Here is a 20,800-nt window from a genome sequence, read left to right on the forward strand (position 1 = left end):
GCTATGCCTCAGTTTACTAGCTATGCCCCCTTCTGCCCAGGCTATAAGGTAGTTATCATTGCTGCCAACCCCTACTTAACAGATATTTAAAGGCCCTTACACAGGGTGACCAATCCTACTGTGCAATGTTACTATTATCCAAATGGTAAGTGTGATCAAGACTAAGGCTATTTAGGAGTGGCCAGTACAGTGTTACCAAATACATACGCAAGTACTCTTAAGAGCTTAAATATATCTAAACAAACCAGCCAGAATTAAAATGTTTAAACATATTTAATAATAAGTAATAAATATTTAATAATAAATAATAAAAGAACAAGACAATAGTTAATCAACACCGTTACTTCAGAGTTCAGAATCACAGGAAATATTTTAAAATGACATTGCAGGATAATTTCAAATAAATGCAGAAAACATCTAAACTAATCTTTACTATATTCCTGTCTGTAGCTAAGAGAAATTACTGTACCCTAGACTTACTTACAGAGCAACATGCAGGCAGAAGTGCTGAATGGATGTTTCTGATCCAAGACAAGATACAAAATGCAAAGTCTTTCTCTGAGAGAGTTTTTAAATTAACAATCAACATTACTGCTGGGTTAGCTCAGATGACATCACTGTTTGTCACCTGACTTCAGTTCCCAGGCTAACATAAACTTAACAACATTTAACATTTCTCTGTCAAAAATACATATCTCTCAGATGTTTGCTCAGAAGTGGAATTCATAAAACAATTAAACACTTTTACATTTGAAACCTAGTAATTATTTTTATTTCAAGACAATAGGAAAGCCTCTAGCTGTAGAATGTGCCTGCTTGCTGCAATGAAACTGAGATAGCACAGTCATAAAACACTTTCCACGTATTTTCTCGAAGTTTTGGAAGTTAACTCTGTATATTCCAGCTTCTAGTTAAAACATACATTTGCACAGGTATGTAGTTTGTATACATTTCTGTTCTTTTCTAGTATGGTACACTGTGGTTACATTCTTGAAGCTCAGTACATAACATACAGTTCTCTTACATTTGTAAGACAAGCATATGAATAATTATTAATATACACAAATGACATATGATTATTTACAAAAATTCCAGATAGCTGGGTTGTCAGTGTCACATTTCTGTATAAATCAATTAATATTTTCAAGTGATATATAATTATTTACAGAATTACAGATAGCTGGACTGGCAGTATTTCCCTGGGATCACAAGGGTATACTAATGGCCCTTGTAAAATCTCAGATCCTAGTCCCATGGCTGTCATGTCTGTGTTTAGCAATGAAGTCACCTATGCAAAAAACATTGTTATCAGATGTGGCCTGTACTGATGGCCTTGGGGACATGGACACACCACTCAGGTGACTTTTGATTTGGGGAGTTTGGATACTGCATTTCTTGTGGTATAGTGTTTATGGTTAGTGGAAGCATAAATAGTATCAGAGGTAGGAATATTTTCCCATTTTATTTGTCTCCATGTGTATTTACCAGCATAAAGGTAGATATTTTTTCAGGACTTCTACATGTGTTGGCTTTACTGTTTCTGTGGTGTTAGGTAGATGTGGAGTTGGAGAAAGATGGGCACTGACTTTCTTTCTAGAGATGTCATCCACCAGTATGTCTTAATATGTGCACCTTTCACAAATGTTCTTAGTGTATGTCAGCATCATCTGGGTACCAGTGTACATTATGCAGTTACTACACTACCTTGATGTGCCTATTGTTAGCAGGACAGCAATAGACAAATTAAGAACAGACTGCGGTCCAGTGATCGCTGAGATACACTGTTGAACAAGATCAGTTAATATTCAAGTCTTGATTTTGAGATCTAGGAATATGCTATATGGAGTATATGTAGATGTGAAATATCAGATGTGTATGGATTTATATCAGGAACTTGAAATGGCATAAAGCTGAACACTGTTTTCTCAACACATGTGTCAAATCCCAGTGAACTGAATGGCCAGATCAGTGAGTTTTTTTCCTAGGGAAAAAAATTGGTTGACTGTCACTGTGGATTTGACCTTTTCTCCATTGTAGTACGATCTCTGAGTTAGTATATTTAATTAGGAGGTGTGTGGGGGCACAGCCCCCCACTTTGTAATGTTTGTACTGGTGTGTTGTGTGTAGTTGGCCTACCGATTTCTTTCCCTAGGAAAGAAATCAGTGATCTGGCCATTCGGTTATCTGGGAGTTCAACACATATGTGTTGATGAAACGGTGTTTGACTTTATGCCGTTTTGAGTTCCTGATATAGACCCAATGTGTACAGTAGGAGTTATTCACTGGAGTTAAGCATAAAATAGGCAGCTCCCCAGATAGTAGGAACTACTCTTTCAGTCACACCCTGCCAACATCAACTTTTTACCAGGGATCCAAGAAAACAGAACTGTAATTTCCCAAGAAGAAGGTGCACTATAGTTTGATATAACAATCAGGCTCAAATGCCTCAGTAAAAGTAGATATATAATACAATACAGTAGCTTTTTACCAGGGTACCCAGAATTGAGAATAGTAAAGTCTCAAGAAAAAGGAGTGTTATAGTATGATATAAAAATCAAGCTATAGAGCAACAAAATATGCATACTTAATATATCAAGGAATCTTTGTATTGTTATTCACTTAAAAATCTAAATAAAAAATATACATTTCTTTATGTATATTCTGTAGCAATGCATACGTTTTTGACCATTGACAGTTGACCAAAATGTGCATTGCCAAGTGCTGTAATTCGCTATCATGTACTGTGTCTTTGCCATAGGTGTGTACTAGGCTAATGGCCCTGGGGCTTTTACAAGCCTAGCCCATAGGATTACCCTGGCATGTGGTCTACGTCTGTCATGTGGTGCATTGCATGGCTGAAAATCATCTTTGGAACAGTCTTCCTATCTGGTTACAGCAACAGAAAACAGGTGCAAAAAGTAAAATTGAGACAAAACACCAGAGCTTGGATGATTGGAAGTATGCATTTTGGTGCCATGGCAGGCAGAAAATAGCTGTGTGCTGCAAATTAACCTGAAAACAGGTCATGCATAGTCAAATGGAGATCATTTTGGGGGTGTCATGTAGCATTTCTCATCAGTCAAACTGATTCCTCAATAAAAGCTTGTCAGTAGACACTAATGACATTTTGACAGCTGTATGTCCTAAACAGAATTTTAACTTAAACTGATGTTCCTGTTAACTTGGAGTCTCTATATAGCCCTCCTACCCCAGACTTACCTCTATAACACCTCTTTTTTTTTTCTCCCACACTTACTTTATTAATACCATACCAACCCTTGGGTTTCATCTATGCTGGGTCAACCAGCTGCTCCATGTCCCCAGGACTTATTTCCGTATCAGTCACAGATCACAGGCAACTGGGCTAGGCATGTCTGAGCTTCCATCCACAAGGAGTATTACTTTGGCCTCTCTTATTGTGGCAGCATGATATGGTGCTGGGGTGATGTGCAATGTGGGATCTGTAGTGTAAAACTCTGCCTCTGTGGCAACTCAGCCAACCCTCCCCTGCTGACCATGCCTCCTCTAATGATACCCCTAGCCTCCATCATGGATAGTCATCTGGAGATGCCCATATGCTAACCACCCCCCAGGAAAGGGGAACACCCAACCTTCCTTGCCACTTTGTCGGTCACTCACATTGCTAGTAGAACCCAGGATGCCTGGATTGCAGTCAGGGATTTATCCCTTCATGCCACCAGAGTGGCACTATAGCACCTCATGAAACTTTTCACCTTGGTTCTACATTAAGAATCTGATGTACTTCTTACTACTCACCTTTGTTCTAGGCTAGAACGCCAATGCACTTCTTACTGGTACTGCACTCTTTCTGTATTAGGACTTCAGTATCAAGAAATGAAATAGTAATTCAAAGACCTGTGGTATGTTGCTGCAGGTTGTAAATATTTTATTACTTAGATGCATGTAGTGTTCTAGAACAAGAAAATATAATGGTATTGTTATTTCATCAGTACTTCTTTAATTTATGCTGTTTGGTGAGTTAAATGGTATTTTATCCTGATTCACTCCTTCTGCTGTATCCTGACCCATTCCCAGATTGATAACTTGCCAAAACTGTGCTCTACATATTAACAAAGGGCTTTCCATATATGTTGCATTAAATGCTCATGTCTTCAAACACTGTTTTACATCCTTCACCTTCCCTTCTGCTGCTTATATGCTTTTGGTCATTTGTTCATCCTACTGACCAGATAAAATTATGTTCTACAGATAAGATGAGATAGGTTGTTAATTACACTGACATTTAATGGATTTTTGCACCATTTTTTTTTGCTGTTCAGTTTTGTTTTCAGTCCAGTGAACTTCTCAAGAGTATAGTTAAAGTATTTCCCTAGTGTCTGTTATTTGTTCAATGTTATTTTTTACAGAAATGGTTCCACCCTTAGTTATTAATTTGTTTGTTACTTTTCACTCTACGAATATTAATGTTGTATCCTCTGCAGTCGTATGGGTCATATGTAAAGGCAGGCAGCCTCTCCATTTACTGCATCCATCAAGTTACCATAGACAAATGTCTACTCCAATTGATATGGAAATTGTTGTCTGTAATACATTTTGCAATATAGTTTTGTCCTGTTATTTAGATTTGTGGAGTAAAACTGTTTCACTGATGTCATATCATTATGGACACCATAGTAGCAAGAACAGAGCATGTTTTCCTTTTTCCACATTGTAAGTGTGCACCCATTAATTATGACTCTTATTTTTTCTTCTTTTCAGCTGAGCGGAGCAGGTGGGTCAAAGTCCTACACCAGATCATTGACAGAAGAAAATCCGGGGATAGTGAACGTACACACTTTTGCCTGCATAACATATGCAACATTGAGACAGTTGACAAAAGTGGATATTTAGAGCTACGTGGCTGTAAACCCAAACTCTATGTTGTTGTGTCCGGAGATAAGGTGTTCCTCTACAAGAATTATGATGTATGTGATCTTTTATTTTCTACAACTAAATATACCCACCGTTTTTTTTTTTTTTTTGGTAAAATAGACATGCAGTGTGAAGAATGGATACTCAGTATAAAGAAACTTTAACAGGATGTGTCAGTACCTGTTGTTTTAGTTTTCTTAATACTACATATATTTGTGTATGTATACATATTTTATATATGTAGATTGTGTGTGTGTGTGTGTGTGTGTGTGTGTGTGTGTGTGTGTGTGTGTGTGTGTGTGTGTGTGTGTGTGTGTGTGTGTGTATGTGTGGATATTGTATGCTGGACATGCCAAACAATGTTTTCATTGAAATAAATGGTTTGTTTTGCTACGTTTAAAGCTTTCAGCCCTTCTTTAAAATATTATTTTTTTTTGTTATTGCTAAGGGGTTGTCTTTAGATCTGTCTTTGTTAGGCATTTATTTACCATGTATTACTCTTTTCTTTGTCTTCTGTACAGATGTTCCCTCACTGCAGTATTTGCTTGGATATCTTTTCTACTTAAAGTGAAGTCTAGTATTTACATTATTTATTTATTTATTTTATTTATTTATCATTTTGTTGACCGGGAAAGTCCGACTAGGTTCCAGAGAGCCTGTTTTCAGCGGAGGCCCGGGGAGAAATGCTCCAGATTCATGTCTTTGGAATGATAATTAATGACATTAATGATTGCTTTGCATTGCATTGCAAGGTTCTCTGGCGCAGCACATCCTTTTTCTATGCCAAGTTTTTTAAAATCTAAAAATTCTTTCATGAGAATTTGCATATTCCCTGTAATGCTTTATAATGTTTGGTATGCCAAGTTAGTTCATGTTGTTTGCTGTAATCCTTCACCTCTGGGATTTTTCAAGATCCAAAATGGCAGTCTCTGCAGAGCGCTAGCTATGAGTCAGTAATATGACCACATTTTTTGCTTTGATACTTAGCATTCTTTAGAGCACTGTGTGTGTGTGTGTGTGTGTGTGTGTGTGTGTGTGTGTGTGTGTGTGTGTGTGTGTGTGTGTGCGTGTGTATGTGAGACAGAGAGAGATGCTCCTAGTTCTCATAAGACAGTAAATTATCTTGGTTTTGAGTTGATACAGAACAGTTCTTCCCACAAGAGTAATGTGTACACATTTATGTTAACAGTTTTAATGGTCTTCTAGTGTTCTTGCAAGAATTCACAACATTCTTCCTTGACTCACTGTTGAATCTAACAGATTAGCTGTTACTAAATAATTTCAGTATCTGTCAGTGGCAGGTTCATGTTGTTTACTAAGGAGTATACCTGCATTATAGTTGTTAATAAATAATGTCAGTATCTCAGTCAGTGGCAGGTTCATGTTGTTTACTAAGGAGTATACCTGCATTATAGTTGTTAATAAATAATTTCAGTATCTCAGTCAGTGGCAGGTTCATTTTGTTTACTAAGGAGTATGCCTCCATTATAAAAGATTTTAATTTTGTTCAGATTGTTACCTCTGCTTTCCATGAACATAGACATTCATTGGACTCCATATTTATAGCTTGGTGTGTTTCCTTTTGACTTGAATCTGGAACTCTTAGGCTGGGCACCACCACCTGGCTCACTTTAACTTAACAGCCACTCTGCGTTGCTTCTTTACTGTTTAACTGGTTGGCTTCTACAGTCTAAAAATTATTAGTGACCGCCATTCCCTTGACCTTAACCAGATCCTTCTGGACTATAGCACAAATGACTGCAACTCTGGATTGCTTCACCCCATTTCATGCACATTTGACCTTCATTAACAAATATGACTGACTTGGTATGATCTTGAACTGTGCAATGTCTAAAGGCAGAGATGATGGCTGAAATGCCAGCAGTGGCACAGCTGTATTTTAGAGTACATCCTGACAGTGGCTCTATGTACCATGTAAGATATATTCTGTAAGAAGGTGCTCTACTTGCCCACAGGATCTCTGCCATGGTAATCAATGGGCCAGATTCTTTGTGCAGTGTGCAGGCTATTAATCTGGCCTGTCTGGACAGTGGCCTTTTCTGCTTCTCATTTTGAGCTGGCCTCTCAGTTGTGCTAACAAAGTGGATTAGCAGTAAAGACACCATACTTGTTACTGTTTGTGGGCTTCCATTTAGTTCACTGTATCTGTTAGCTTGGATATGATTACTGTTTGATTAGATTCATTTTCCAAAGCTCATATGTTTAATTTCAAATATGCATACTAACTGGGGTGGGAGGTTGACATAATGGTTAAGGTGTTTGCCTTACAGACACAAGGTACAGGGTTTGATTCTCACATGGGGTAATTGGCTAGGCTTAAAATGACCCAGAAGGGCAGTTAGCCTAGTACTAATCTATGAACCTATGAACATATTGCCTTTAAAACCTAATGTCTTCTGTCCCGACTGGGTGTCATGAAGATTTTCACCATTAGCATTGCTTGTTCCTGTATTAGAACTGATGTGTTTCCGTATGTATTCAAGAAAGAGTCAATATCACCTAGTCTTTCAAGGTCCTACCTGAGTCTAAGCTTCCTGGATAGCTGTCACCCAATTGACAGCCATTCCTTTATTGTTAAGGTTATTTGAGAAAGTATAGTATAAGCATAAGCGCCTTGAATCTTTTTTTTAAAACGATGAGTTTCTGGATCAGTTTCATTTTACAGCATACCACAACACTGAGGCAGTACTTGTTTGCTGTCTCTCCACCAGTAGGACATCAGATACTCAGTCAACGGTAGCATTCCTTCCTTGCTGGTCTGACTGTAGCACTTGTCATGGCTGACAAGATCCACCTTGAATCCCTGAGGACTCCTGCGAGATTTCATCCAAACTTCTGGATTTGTTTGCCTTCTGATTATTCAGTTGCACTCAGAAAGTGGTGTTGAGGTGTTAGCTTATCTATTGGTTTCCACTGCAATGTAGGGTTCTCCAAGGCTGTACTATGGGACCTCTTCTGTTCATCATGTACATGGTGCCACCTGGCCATGCTATTAAAAGGAGACATCTGCAATGTCACTACTGTGTAGATGGAACTCAGGCATACTAGTCCTTCCCTCAGGAGATGATAGCCTCCTTTGATCCTCTGGAGGACATCCTTACATGGATGACACAAAACTGGTTTAAGTTCAATCCTTTTAGACTGTTGCATTGAAATTTAATTTTTTATTTTTTATTTTTTTATTTTACATTTGTTTACTGGGAAAGTCCGACTGGACACAGGTCCATTTTCAGCGGAGGCCCGGGAAGAAAAGCTTCAAATAACATAAAGTACATGAAGGACAATATGAGGAAGCATATAAAATACATACAAGCATATATAAGATAATACATATAGCTATAGTACAATTCTACATGATCATGATTGCAAAATAGAAAGTCACAAGATAGGTAGTTCTGTAAAGTACATATTATATATTATTGAATCTAAAAATCACATATCCTTTGATAAACAAATGTACTAGGAGGCTACAGGTGATCCTTAATGGAATCCTTTCAGCAGTGCAGTGAGGTGGATTAGCCAGGGGTATGGCATGAACAAAGCCAGTTGTTTGCATTGTAGGTTTTTAAATAAAAAATAAATAAAAAAAAAATAAAAATTATAATTGTGATTGTTATTTGTCTAGTCAAATAAGTACATTTGTAAATGATGAGTGACTTGTAAGCACATTTATAATAAAAATGACAGACTGGTTTTATCCTTTTCTTAGTCATGTGATGCTCCCTTGCTTTCCTTAGTATTTTCATTCAGCACCTGTTGTGCTGTTTGTTTCAGACAGTTCGACAAAACTTAAGTTATGATTGGACTTAAGTCATTTTTTCATGCTTCCTCCATGATGTAGTGCAGTTAGTGAGGCTGTTCAGTTTGTAGAAGAGAAAACGTGTGAGAGTTTTTTCTTAAGAAAAACAATCTCTTTTTTTCTCCACATTTGCACAATCTCAGAAAGTAGCATATTAGAGATAAAGAGTATGATGCAGATTAGGGTCCCCTGCAAAAAAAATAATAAATTGTACTGTTTTGTCTTTCTTTGGGCAGTATTTTAGATGCCTTTTGTGATTTAGATCTTTCATTTATGATAATTTGCTATTTAAGTAAGGGATACATGGTATTTGTTTATAGCTTTCTAGCTGTGTGAAGTATTTTTGAAAATGGAACTATTTTTGAAAGAGATTCATGTCTTCAGCTTCTTAGAAGAGGATATTTTTTATATATATAAAAAACAGTCTGTCCACCAGTGCACCATAGGACCATACAATACATAATGGGAAAGAAAACTTAGGCCTGTCAAATCTGCCATGTACTCTGACATGTCACAGCCTTTTTGTATTTGTGTCAGCCACAGCCCTGTCATCATTGAAATAAGTACTGCCACTCTCTTTGTAAAATAATGCCTTCCCATTTCTGAATTACGAATGAATGTCCTTTGGCATGTTTTCATGTTCTCTTATAGTCTCTTTATTCCACTTTCCATGAGTTGCCTGTTTTGCCTACCCTGCCACTTGTTATTTTGACAAGGTGTACATATTCAGAAATGTTATGATGTTTTCAATATGCTTCTTTTCTAATTAGCATATTACCTAGTGTGCCATATAGTGGTCTTTTTAGAAGAAAAATTCAATAATCACTATGTGGTGACCCCATCAAAAAGACATGGATGTGGAAAAAGAGAATTCATGGCATGTGCTGGATGTGTTTTCTCCAAAAAATCCATAATACCACATCTGACAGTCAGAAGACGTATGAGATCATATCTGTTAGTATGACTGCATGATGGAGAATATTCATTGGTCTGTAGGTGAGTGAGACATAGAAAGAGAAAGAGGAAATTCTGGTATAGCACGAGACAGTATACAGATGAGAGGAGGAACTCAGTCTAAAGTAGCAGAAATTGAAAACATTGTTAAGTGAACTTATTTTTCCAACTTGACTTACAGACCTTTTCCCACCTTGCATCAAACCAACTCACAACCATGGTCATGACTAATCAGTGCCATCTTTCTGGTCTCTGTGATATCCCTATAATTCTATACTGAATCCCCTAATCAGATAGGTGTGTGCCTCCTGAAGGTAAAGCTTCACACCTGTAAAATGTGGCCTTTCTTATAGGTTCATAGGTGTGTACTAGGCTAATGGCCCTGGGGCCTTTACAAGCCTAGCCATAGGATTACCCTGGTATAGTGCTACCTGACTTTAGTTCCCAGTGCCTCTGCCAAGTAGAGCCACTGGTGTTATCCCTGGGGTGAAATTTCTGTTTCTCATCCACTCGTCAAGATTTTTCTTGAAGAGGGTCAGCGAGGTGCTCTGCTCGACATGTATGGGAAGTCTGTTCCATAGCATAGGCAGTCTCTGGGTTATGAACATATCCCTCCAGCATGTTCTGTTAATTGTGGTAATGAAAAACAAAGAGAAGCGGACGGTGCACAAGAAAACTATGAAACCTCGTGCTTTCTTTGTAATAAAGCTGTTCATGTTTTATCCATCTGGGTCTGAGGTTCTTTGTGCAGGTTTAATTGTGGTAATGAGGTTGAGGTCTCTGGAGCGTGTGGTATGGAGGAATTGGGATTTCTTTAGATGCAGCATTTCTAACAGAGCTGGGTCCGACATGGCTTTGTAAGTCAAGCAGAGATCGCCTCTAAGTAGGTGATATGAGACGGAGAATAGTTGTAGTTTTTTAAGTCTGTCCATATAGGACAAGTGTTTAAGGCCTAGGATCCTCTTTGTGATGTGCTTTTGCGGCCTCTCCAGTTGGTTGTTGCAGGTGTCTAGTGAGGTACATGCCAAATGGGTCATTGTACTTGATGATTGGCCTAATGAGGGAAGAGTAGAGGGAGACAATAACCTCTTTCTTCCTAGATGCAGAACCTTTAGTAATAAGATGTGCCACATAGAAGGACTTTCTGACCACAGTGGCAATGTGGTGATCAAAAGAGAGGTTGCTGTCAACCTGTGTTCCCAGATCTCTTATGTCTTCTGTGTTCAGTGGACTACCATCAATGTGGTAATTCATGGCAACTGGGTTTTTCCCAAAGGGGATGATGACGCATTTTTTGGCATTGAGCTTAAGGCCATGGTTCTGACACCAGTCGTTGGTCAAAGTGAGGCCATTCTGTAGGATGTCAACATCACTTGGGAAGTTAATAATAGCTCCCAACTTGCAATTGTTTGCAAACTTTGTCAGCCAGAGTCCCTTTGTGTTGGCCTGGACTTCAGAGAAGTAGATACCAAACAGGAGAGGACCCTGGACCGAACCCTGTGGGACTCCACTCATGACTATTTGGCAGTCTGACTTGGAGTCAGTTACTTTCACACTGTGGGTCCTATCTGTGAGCCAATTTGCAACCCACCTAGTGATATAGGGATTGATGCCAAGCTTAGTGAGTTTTTCTATGATTTCTGAGTGGGGAATGGTATCAAAAGCCTTGGCCAGATCAAGGTAGGCTGTATGAACCATCTTGCCTTCATCCACACCTCTGGTGACTGACTCAAAGAAGTTGACCAAGTTGAGCAGGCATGATCTACCCTTTACAAAACCAAACTGTGTGTGAGATCCAGAGTTTGGGGATTCCCTATATCCTTGTTTATTAGGTCCATGATTATGCATTCAATAGCTTTGCATATCAGACTCGTCAGGCTAATGGGGCGATAGTTCCCAGGGTCTGTAGTCACTCCTCCTTTGTGGAGAGGGGATGAATATAGCAGTGCACCATTTGGTAGGGACAAAGCCTGAGGTGTGGCTGTGACTGAACAGGGCACATAGGTGAGGTGCCAGTTCACTCTGTAGTTCATGTAGAACACAACCAGGGATATTGTCAGGTCCCACAGAAGCTGTATTCTTGGCCTTGGACAGTGCTGTTTTAACCTGTTCAGCAGTAATACTGGGTGCCTGGCAATCTACTGGTATTGTGATTGTTCCTTTGGGGGGGGGGGGTAAATTTGGCAGTGAATCTGTCAGCAGTATACTGGCAATATCTGTTGGCTCGGTATAGGAGGTACCATTGTGCAGTAGCACAGAGCAAATTTGGGTATTGCCGTGGAGGTTCTTTACATAACTATAGAAGGCCTTGTGGTTGTCTTTACTATCTGCTGCAATTCTGTTTTCATACCTATCTTTAGATGATTTGATGAGGGATCTCAACTTTTTGTTGAGGCAGATAAGGGAGTTTTTCCAGTCTTGGGTCTTCACCTTATTCTGCATCAGTTTCCTCCTTCTGTTGTAGAGTTTGTTTATGGCAGGGGACCACCAGATTGGCTTCTTTTTTTTGGAGGAGAGTGTCTTGGTTCTATTGTGTATGGCGAGATCCATGCATTTGTGTACGTGTTCATACAGTGCATTGTTGTATGATTTTGCAATCATGCAACTATTCTCCATTTGCATGGGTGCCGTGAAGTTAGCCACCTCTGTTTTTAGGATCCCAAAGTTAGCTTTGGAGAAGTTTTTCATGGTGGTTACCTTTGCTGGGGGTGGGTGGGAGGGATGTGGATTTCCAAGGCGATTAGTTTGTGGTCTGATCTAACCAGGGAGAAGCTGACTATTGGTGTAGAGCAACGGTCGCCCATGTTAGTAATAACAAGTTCAAGGATGTTGCTACCTCTAGTGGGGGTAAGAATGAGTTGGTCCAGGGCATTGGAATTAATGAACTCCAGGAAACATTGGGCAAGTGTGTTGGTACATGAGTAGTTTATCCAGTTAATGGAGGGGTAGTTGAAGTCACCTAGTAAGAGAGTGTTAGGTTGGACCCAAATATTCTTCAGGGTGCTTAGGAACATAGAGTGTGAGTCTTGGGACATGGTTGGGGACCTATAGCGTGCTATGATGTGACTCACTGTCTTACCCAATGTTAGCTGCACCTGAAGTATCTCTGATGCATTATGTTGGGCTACCAGTCTTAAGGTGTGTGCATCCTTTATGAATATGGAGACACCACCGCTTTTGGAGCTTCAGTCTAAGTTCTGGGGCCGAAAGGTGTGGAGTGAGTTATAGCCTGATAGTGCAGGGGTGCTTTCTGCTGCCTTGAACCAGGTCTCTGTTACAGCACAAATGTCGATGTTCTCCATTTTAAGGAGTGCTTTGAGCGAGTGCATTTTGAGATTTAGACTTCTAGCGTTGAGCAACATGACCCTCAGATTGCATTTGTTTGTAGCCGATGGTAATTTGGTCTTTGGAACACCACCTAAAAAAAGGTACTATAGGGGTGGCAAGAGCCTTGGCCAATATCCAGAAGCCCAGGGGTGACAGATCCAGGCCATCTCTGGCAAAGCATTGAGGTCTGTCAATTATGTCATCCCAGGCAGACAGATACGGTATCTCCTTAGAATGACATCAGAAACTTAGCCAATAGTTGAAATCAATCATTTTCTGCTTGTACTGTGGTACCATTCTGGGTGATGGTAGGATGCTGCTCAGGGCTAGGGTCATACCCGCCTGGGCTACATAATCCGAGAGCTCCTCCATGTCTCTTTTTATGTAGTGCAGGGAGGTACATCTCAGGTTATTCACACCCACATGTACAATGACAGAGTCATATTTGTACCTGTTGTTGAGTGACCTGAGTGCATGCATTATGTGTCGGATCCTGGCACCTGATAGGCAGCTGACTGTTACTTTCTCCTTATTCAAGCTAGTGAGTGAGACATCAGTGTGCCTCACTATTGAGTCACCTATGACTAGTGTGTTGGGTATGCTGTTTTGCCTTAGGGGCTTTGGTTGAGTGGCACACTGTTTAGGAGATTTATGTGTCTCGTGATTAGTGTTGTGTTGTGATGGTCGAGTGCATTTCTGCCTTGGAGGGCTCTGCTGCTTGGGTAGATTTTTATTGAGAACCTCCATGAAGGTGGGTGTGTGGTTTGTGTTTTTATGTGAAGGCAGTGCTGGTGTGTGTGTTCCGGAGAGCATGTGCTCCATGTGGTGTGGTGCAAGTGTTGACCTTATCCTCTTGACCAGCTATTCTGGTCTTCACTGAAGAGTGCGTGGCTTCCAGTTTGGATATATAAGTGCATCTCTTGCAAGTCTGAGTATTGGAGGGTAAAAGGAGAGGGTTGTCGGTGTACATGAGGCAGTTGCTACATTGCCTCAGTATGCTGCCCAAGTTCACCAGGTTAATAGGAGATAGCACAGGGACTAACCTTTAGACATCCCTGGTGGGGTGGGCAGTGATAATAAGTACTAGATCTGTTTCCTTGTAGAACATATAGCGCTAGTAGCACTTGTGTGCTACAATAATTGCTACTAGAAGTCTGTTAAAGTGCTAGATTAATAAGCTAGTATAAGTGCAGGAGAGGAGAGAACTAGTAGATATAAGGGAAAAATTGAAGAGCAGGTTCTGGCACCACTCAGAAGATTGCAAACAGTCCTGGATACAGCAAGTCTGTATCTGGGCTAGACTAGTTACAGGAAAGGCGGGAAACAAGAGCAAATGTGGACTTTTAAACTGGAAAGTTGAGAGAGATGGAAAAACTGCCCAAATGGCCAATAACCACTCCTCTTGTGGTAGATAGGCTACCTAGTGCTTACCACTCCCACTGATAAGCTAGAAGTGCTTACCACTCCCACTGATAAGCTAGAAAGCTTCCCTCCAACACTGAAAGATTTGGGGAGCTCAGAAGCTTACAGTCCTGGACACAGCAAATCTGTATCTGGACTAGACTAGTTACAGGAAAGGGGCGATACAAGTGCAAATGGGGGCTTTTAAATCAGAAAGTTGAGAGAGATGGAAAAATTGCCCAAACGGCCAAAAACTACAATTTCAGGGCCCAGAAACCACTCCTTATGTGGTAGATAGGTTACCTAGTGCTTACCACTCCCACTGATAAGCTGGAAGGCTTCCCTCCAACACAGAAAGGCTTGGGGGCTCAGGATCTTACAAACAGTCCTGGATACAGCAAATCTGTATCTGGACTAGATTCGTTACAGGAAAGGGGGGAAAGAAGCTTAGAATTTTTTTTTTTTTTACTCATCAGTATGTGCCCTTCGCTGGCTTGGGATAAGTGACCTCAGAAGTGGAAAAATAATTTGTTTACCACCAGAAAGCCAAATAAAACTAAAGTCCAGTGCATATTATTTCCCATTTCTGTATTTTTTTCCGGAAACTATGCATTTCATTGTAACCTCTTACATTACTGTCTGATTATCGCTTTACTTCAGCACTTCTGATTCAATACCTCAATATCTGTTAGTGGTCAGTAGAAGATTGACTGTAAGACCATTTCTCCCACCTTCCAGAAAGGAAAGTTATCTTAGGTGCTTATTTCATTCCCTCAAAAGAGCCCTACAGCTCTCTGGCCTTGTCACCAATCCCTGGTTGGTGATATTATAGTCAGGGCTAAAACCTCTGTGCCAGTGGACAGACACACTGATCACTTCAGTATTCTATGGCTTCTTTCATAAGTTGTACAATTTGGTACTTAAAAGGCTTAATGTTTGAGCATTCATAATGGCCCTCAGTTGATGAAATATTCATTAAGTGTTACCTTTTTGTATTTGGGATGAATGTATTTCCTTCGTAGCTGTCAAACTGTCCATTAATGCACCTATTAAAGGCAAAACTTGGAAAAATGCATTTATTCTAGTAGTAAATGTAGGGACTGTTTCCCACACTGCCTCTCTACCACTCACCCCAAATAGTGCCGTTTTTCAGTCTTTTGGAGAATTCATCCAAAAAATGTTTTCTCATAATTTTGAACCTTTTATCACAACCCCCAGCACTGACTCACTATCAGATTGTAAGAATAAGCCCTGTTTGCATCCCTCATCATCTCCAGCATTATTATTCTTCTAGTTTCCAGGTTGTTATAGTCAATAATGTAGCTATCCAGCTACATCCAGATACAATCCAGCTAGGTAAGCTTTTTGTACATTTGTCATGTACCTCACAAAACAGTTGTGAACTATCTTGTATTCTCTGGGGCCTTTTGCCAATGTTTGACAGTCATTTTTTACCTTGTCTCAGTTGGTCCTAAAATAGCATTGCTCCACTAGTGTTATTTATTTACATTTGTTTGCAGGGAAAGTTTGATTGGGAATTAAAACCTATTTTCAGCAAAGGCCTGGAGAGAAAAGCTCCGTGATTACATATACGAAGTTATTACTATAATGTGCAAAACATCTGTTAAAACAAATGCATTTATAAAGTTATAACAGAGACATATCAGGAGTTCAACAGTGAATTAATTGTACTGTGCAAGACACGTGTTAAAGTGAATGTTTTATAAAATGTATAAAAAGGCTGCTTTGCACTCTAATATACTTACATTAAAGTAAATCTTTTATAAACATCGATACAAGTACACTTTTAGTGGTTGCTCCCTTTTAATTTCTCCAAGTCTTTTGGGTTTCTAATACCATGACAGGAATGGACCCCAGTCCTAAGTCAAAGTACAATTAAAGGTCATGAAATTAGTATTGTTTCAGTCTTTTATGTCAGCCAAAAGTGCTCCTCGCAGCACCTGCAGTGTGCCCAGTAATGACTCCTTCTGCAATTCATACGGAGTTACATGTATTGGTAACGTATCTAAATACAATTATAGATTCTTTTTTATAAGCCCCATTGCTTCTACTACTATTGGAACTGTCTGTGTATCTTTCTTCCATACTGATCTCATTTCTGACTGCAAATTTTGATATTTTATGACTGTGTCTCTCTGTACACAAGACACTGTAGTCACTGGGTGTAGCAATTTCAATGATCAATGCTACTTTTGTCTTCTTTTCATGGACCACTATAACTGGTTTGCTTGCCTCTATCTTTTGAACTGTTGGTAATGGGTGATCCCATGTGATGTAGACTTCATCATTTTCTATGATGCTTTGTGGCTCGTGTTTCCAGTGTTTTTCAGCTACTTCAATATTATAATGTTTGCAAAATTCCCAGTGCAACAGTCTTGCCACATTGTTATGGCTTTTATTATACAATCCTTCTACCATTAGTATGTCACAACCAGCAACAAGTTGTGCGACTGGTTCCAATTCAAAACCTACATTTGTCTGTTTCTCCCACATATTTAATGGACTTTGTAAACCAATGTGTACGTAGCCCACTATCTTGGGCCGGCAATATTAACCTTTCATCTTTTGGTTTGAACTCGCCTCTCCTTAACCATTCCTGCATTCGATCCTGATCAAAATGAGGTTCTTCCAGAGGTTTTCTATACTTGGAACTCTATCCACATTTCTTGCCTTCTCATCTGATCCTTCACCTTATATTCATTTTTTTTTTTTTGGCACATTCAGTTGCTGCCTGATTTGTATCTACTTCTGGTTTGATTTCCATTCCTGCTTAACGCCGATATGCTTCTGCTAGACTAAGCAGGGAAGTAACCTTAGATTTATTCTCCTTATGTTTCAAAACTTTCACTGCATTTGGGTCTTGTGAGGTCAGCAGATATGAGTGCAGTCCTATGATTGCAGATCTATACATGTAATCACTTTCAAGGAGGCCCATACCTCCTTCAGAACAGGGAATATATAATCTTTGTATACACTGATTTTTGTAAATCATTTGATGCATGAAGCATCCTTCTTGTTTTCCTGTCTAATCCATACATGCCTCTCAACCTCTGAGAGCAAGCAATCTGGACAAAGGCATAAATAAAAGTAGGACAAAGGCCCAAAAGTAGGGGCAATTTTTAACTATTGCTCTTACACAATTAGAAAGTTGATAGAATAACAGGTTTTTCATTAAAAAAAGCTAGTCGTCAGTTCTCTGGGCCTCAGTGAGGCACTTTTGCAGCCCCTGATGGCCGCTTCTGTTGATTCGCAGGCCACTACCTAGACCCTTTCGGAGTCCGGTATGCCTCAAAACTCTTCTTCGACTAAGGATCCTGCGGTTGTCTCAACCTTGGATGGGTCCGTAGCTGCTGAGCAGGCACCGGCTTCCAAGGAAGTCCTTCGCACTACCGAATCTTGGCAAACCGATGTCTTCTTTCACGACTACCGTTCTTTCTGAAACTACTGAGTTTCTTAGGCCCAGGGGATGAACCACACCCAGGAAACTGACAACCCACTCTCAGGTGCCTGCTACCTTGCCTCACTCTCAAATGGCAGAAGACCTTATCATGCTGATCAGGGGAAGCCAGGCTACCTCCTCCAAAAGGAAAAGAGATCTGTCCCCTGTAGTTTTCTCTGAACAAAAGTCAGATGAATCTGATGCATCTGAATATGAAGACTTGCAACTCCTCTCCACTTATGAGGATTCTGATGCAGAGGATTCCATTCCTTCAGCCTCTCTCCCAGATGATTTTTCCTTTGAGGAATCCCTGCATACCTTAAGGGAGCAATGCCAATGGGAGAGTCAGGACTACCCTCAGTCTAAAATGAGACTCAGGGAATTCCTGGATCCTCCACAACACAGATCTTTGGCCATCCCCCAGTCCTGGATGTGGTGGATGATGATTTTCTTGAATACAGCTTGACTCATGATGCCCTTCCTTCTGCTCCAAGAAAACCAGACGGGTACTATAGAGTCCCTGACTCCCACAAATATCTTTTTAAAAATCCGACAGCTGACCCTGAGGTTATTTCTCAAGCCAAAAGGAATTAAAGCAACCTCAACTAAGAATCCCACCCCCTCAAACAGGGATTCCCGAGCTTTAGACAGATGGGGTAAGAAAGTATACACCTCAGCTACTCTTACTATCAAGGCACTAAATTGTCAGTTCCATATGCTGAAATTTCAGCTACATACCTTGGAACTCCTTAAACAAAAGATGTCTTCCTTTCCACTTGTTTTTTATGACCTTTCTCATCTTTTACAAATACTTTTGCCATTTTCTTCGATACTCCACAAGGGGAGACAACTATTTTTTGCACCTCAGCATGACAGCCTTATTTGGATCACTGTCACATTATTCTAAAGTGTTGGGTTATGCTTCCAGATAACGTGAATGTTTAGCCAGGTATCAAAGCCAAAACCTTCCAGTGAGCTACATGTCTGATGTATGATCTAACCCATGGGCATAAGGGTACATAAGTGGGTGAATGAGTGTATAACCCCAGACTATCTCATCACCATTGTGAATATGTGTCTTGCATCAGTCAGTCTGTTTTAAGCATGATAGTTAGTGCCATTGACCCTCACTGGTTCAGATAAGTGCCCTGTTCGTGAGCCTTCCTTGCTTTTTCTTATTATCTTTGGTGTTGTTTATGCTGTTAGATGTTAGTTAGGTGGGGAAAGTGCGAATGTGGTCATTAGATTCCCTGCAAGGATTTTTCCTGTGGCCTCTTTAAGGCCATTCAAGCCATCATTTTTTGGATCCTTATCTCTGACTATTGCTAACCCTGAAAAGAATCATATTGAAACAACTTCTGAGGAGGATTAGGCAAAGTCAGTGTCCATAAGGTTTTACTGTTCACAAATGCTCTCCCAGGCCAAGTGGCTTCTGATAATGAAGACTCCCTTTCCCCAGATTACTCTGTTGAGGAAGCTTCCCTTTGGGGAGAAAATTTCTAACATGATAAAACATTTCAAATGGGAATCCAAACATATTTCTGATGTGCAATAAAGATATTATAATCTTTTAGAGGAAGGCACCCCATGCTTCTGCTCCTGTTCCTCCTGTGCTGGGGGCCTTTCTGGATGACTTTGCATCTACTTCCACTACTCCTGACTCTCAACCACCAGCCTCTAAAATGCCTGATTGATTTTGCAAAGTATTTGAAGACTTGAAATTTCAGTATAAGAATCTCTTGACAGATCCTTCTGTGTTTTCCATGGCTAGAGACTAACTTCTGTCAGCTGCTAATGCCTTTCCATGATATAAAGACAACAGAGTTATGGATAGGCTGGAAAAGAAGAGCTACACCTCTTCCACTCTAGCCTTCATAACCCCGAATTATCAGACCTAAATGACTAAATATCTGTTGTCTGCTTTGGGAAATTTAAGTAAAACTTTAGCTTCTGTAGAAGGCCAGACATTAAGTAATAGGCTATGGCTTTGGCACCTCAGGCGTCACAGGAGGCTAGACAGCTATAATGCAGTGAAGGCTTCCTCCAGAGCAGCAGCTAAATGTCCTGGTGTCAGAAAGTATGCATGAGTGCACTCTTGTGCCCTTCTTAAGGACATTAAAGTAAAACTACTAGATTAGCTTTTGAGTAGGGATCTGTTATTTGGCCGTGATGCAGACAACTTGTTTAAGGCTTAGCAAGAACAGGGTGTAATAATGAAAGATTGTAGACAATGTTTTCTTACTTTGGTTCCTAGATACCAGAGAAACTACCCTGCAAAGCCTGCATCCTTTGCCCTCAGAGAACCTAGCACACCTCATATGGCCAAGAAAATGCTTAGGAAAAGATTCTAAGACAACCAAACAGGACTCTAAATCTGGGAGGCTTTCCTACCCAGGCAAGTCAGCCTGACTACCTTCTCTGCCTTCTTCCCAGGTCCTTTGCTACCCCTGTCTGAAAGACGCAACTCTTCTATGGGAAATTGGCAGCACATTAAACAGACAAATGGGTCCTCTTCATTATTCAACATGGTTACAGAATGATTTGGAAGGAGGTCCTTCCATTCAAGGGCCTTCCTCTTCCACCTCTCAACCAAGTAAATTTCCTTTCACCCATCATTCAAGTTACTTAACTAGGGCAAAACACAGCCTGTACTATAGCAATATATGGGAAAAGGATTCCAGTCAAGACTTTTTCTTGTTCCAAGAAAAGAGGAGAATGGGTGCCTATACTGTCTCTATCCATTCTCAACACTTTCTTCAAGGCCTCTACATTCAAAATACTTTCTCTTCAAACTCTTCTTCCCTTCATACTCCCACAAACCTTGGATCTAAAGGGTGCCTACCACCACATCCCCATCCACTCTACCTTCAGGAAATTCCTGAGGTTTTCTGCTGGCTCATCACACTTTCATTTTTTTCTTCTTTGCTTTTTGAACTTTCTAAGAC

The 20,800-nt window shown here is 40.1% G+C and overlaps 1 protein-coding gene across 6 annotated transcripts in view; it reads left to right on the plus strand.

The window, feature by feature from the left end:
• The window catches only part of ARAP1 (ArfGAP with RhoGAP domain, ankyrin repeat and PH domain 1), a 2,759,262-nt gene that overhangs the window by 1,573,181 nt on the left and 1,165,281 nt on the right, over nt 1-20,800 (plus strand). For all 6 annotated transcript variants that reach the window (XM_044073028.1, XM_044073030.1, XM_044073029.1 and 3 more), the window contains one exon: nt 4,741-4,946. In XM_044073028.1, the coding sequence (XP_043928963.1) occupies nt 4,741-4,946 (206 nt within the window). The remainder of the gene's footprint in view (nt 1-4,740; nt 4,947-20,800) is intronic.

Source organism: Protopterus annectens, chromosome 5.part1 (assembly GCF_019279795.1).
Source record: "Protopterus annectens isolate FY-2018-M chromosome 5.part1, PAN1.0, whole genome shotgun sequence".
Lineage (NCBI taxonomy): Eukaryota > Metazoa > Chordata > Ceratodontiformes > Protopteridae > Protopterus > Protopterus annectens.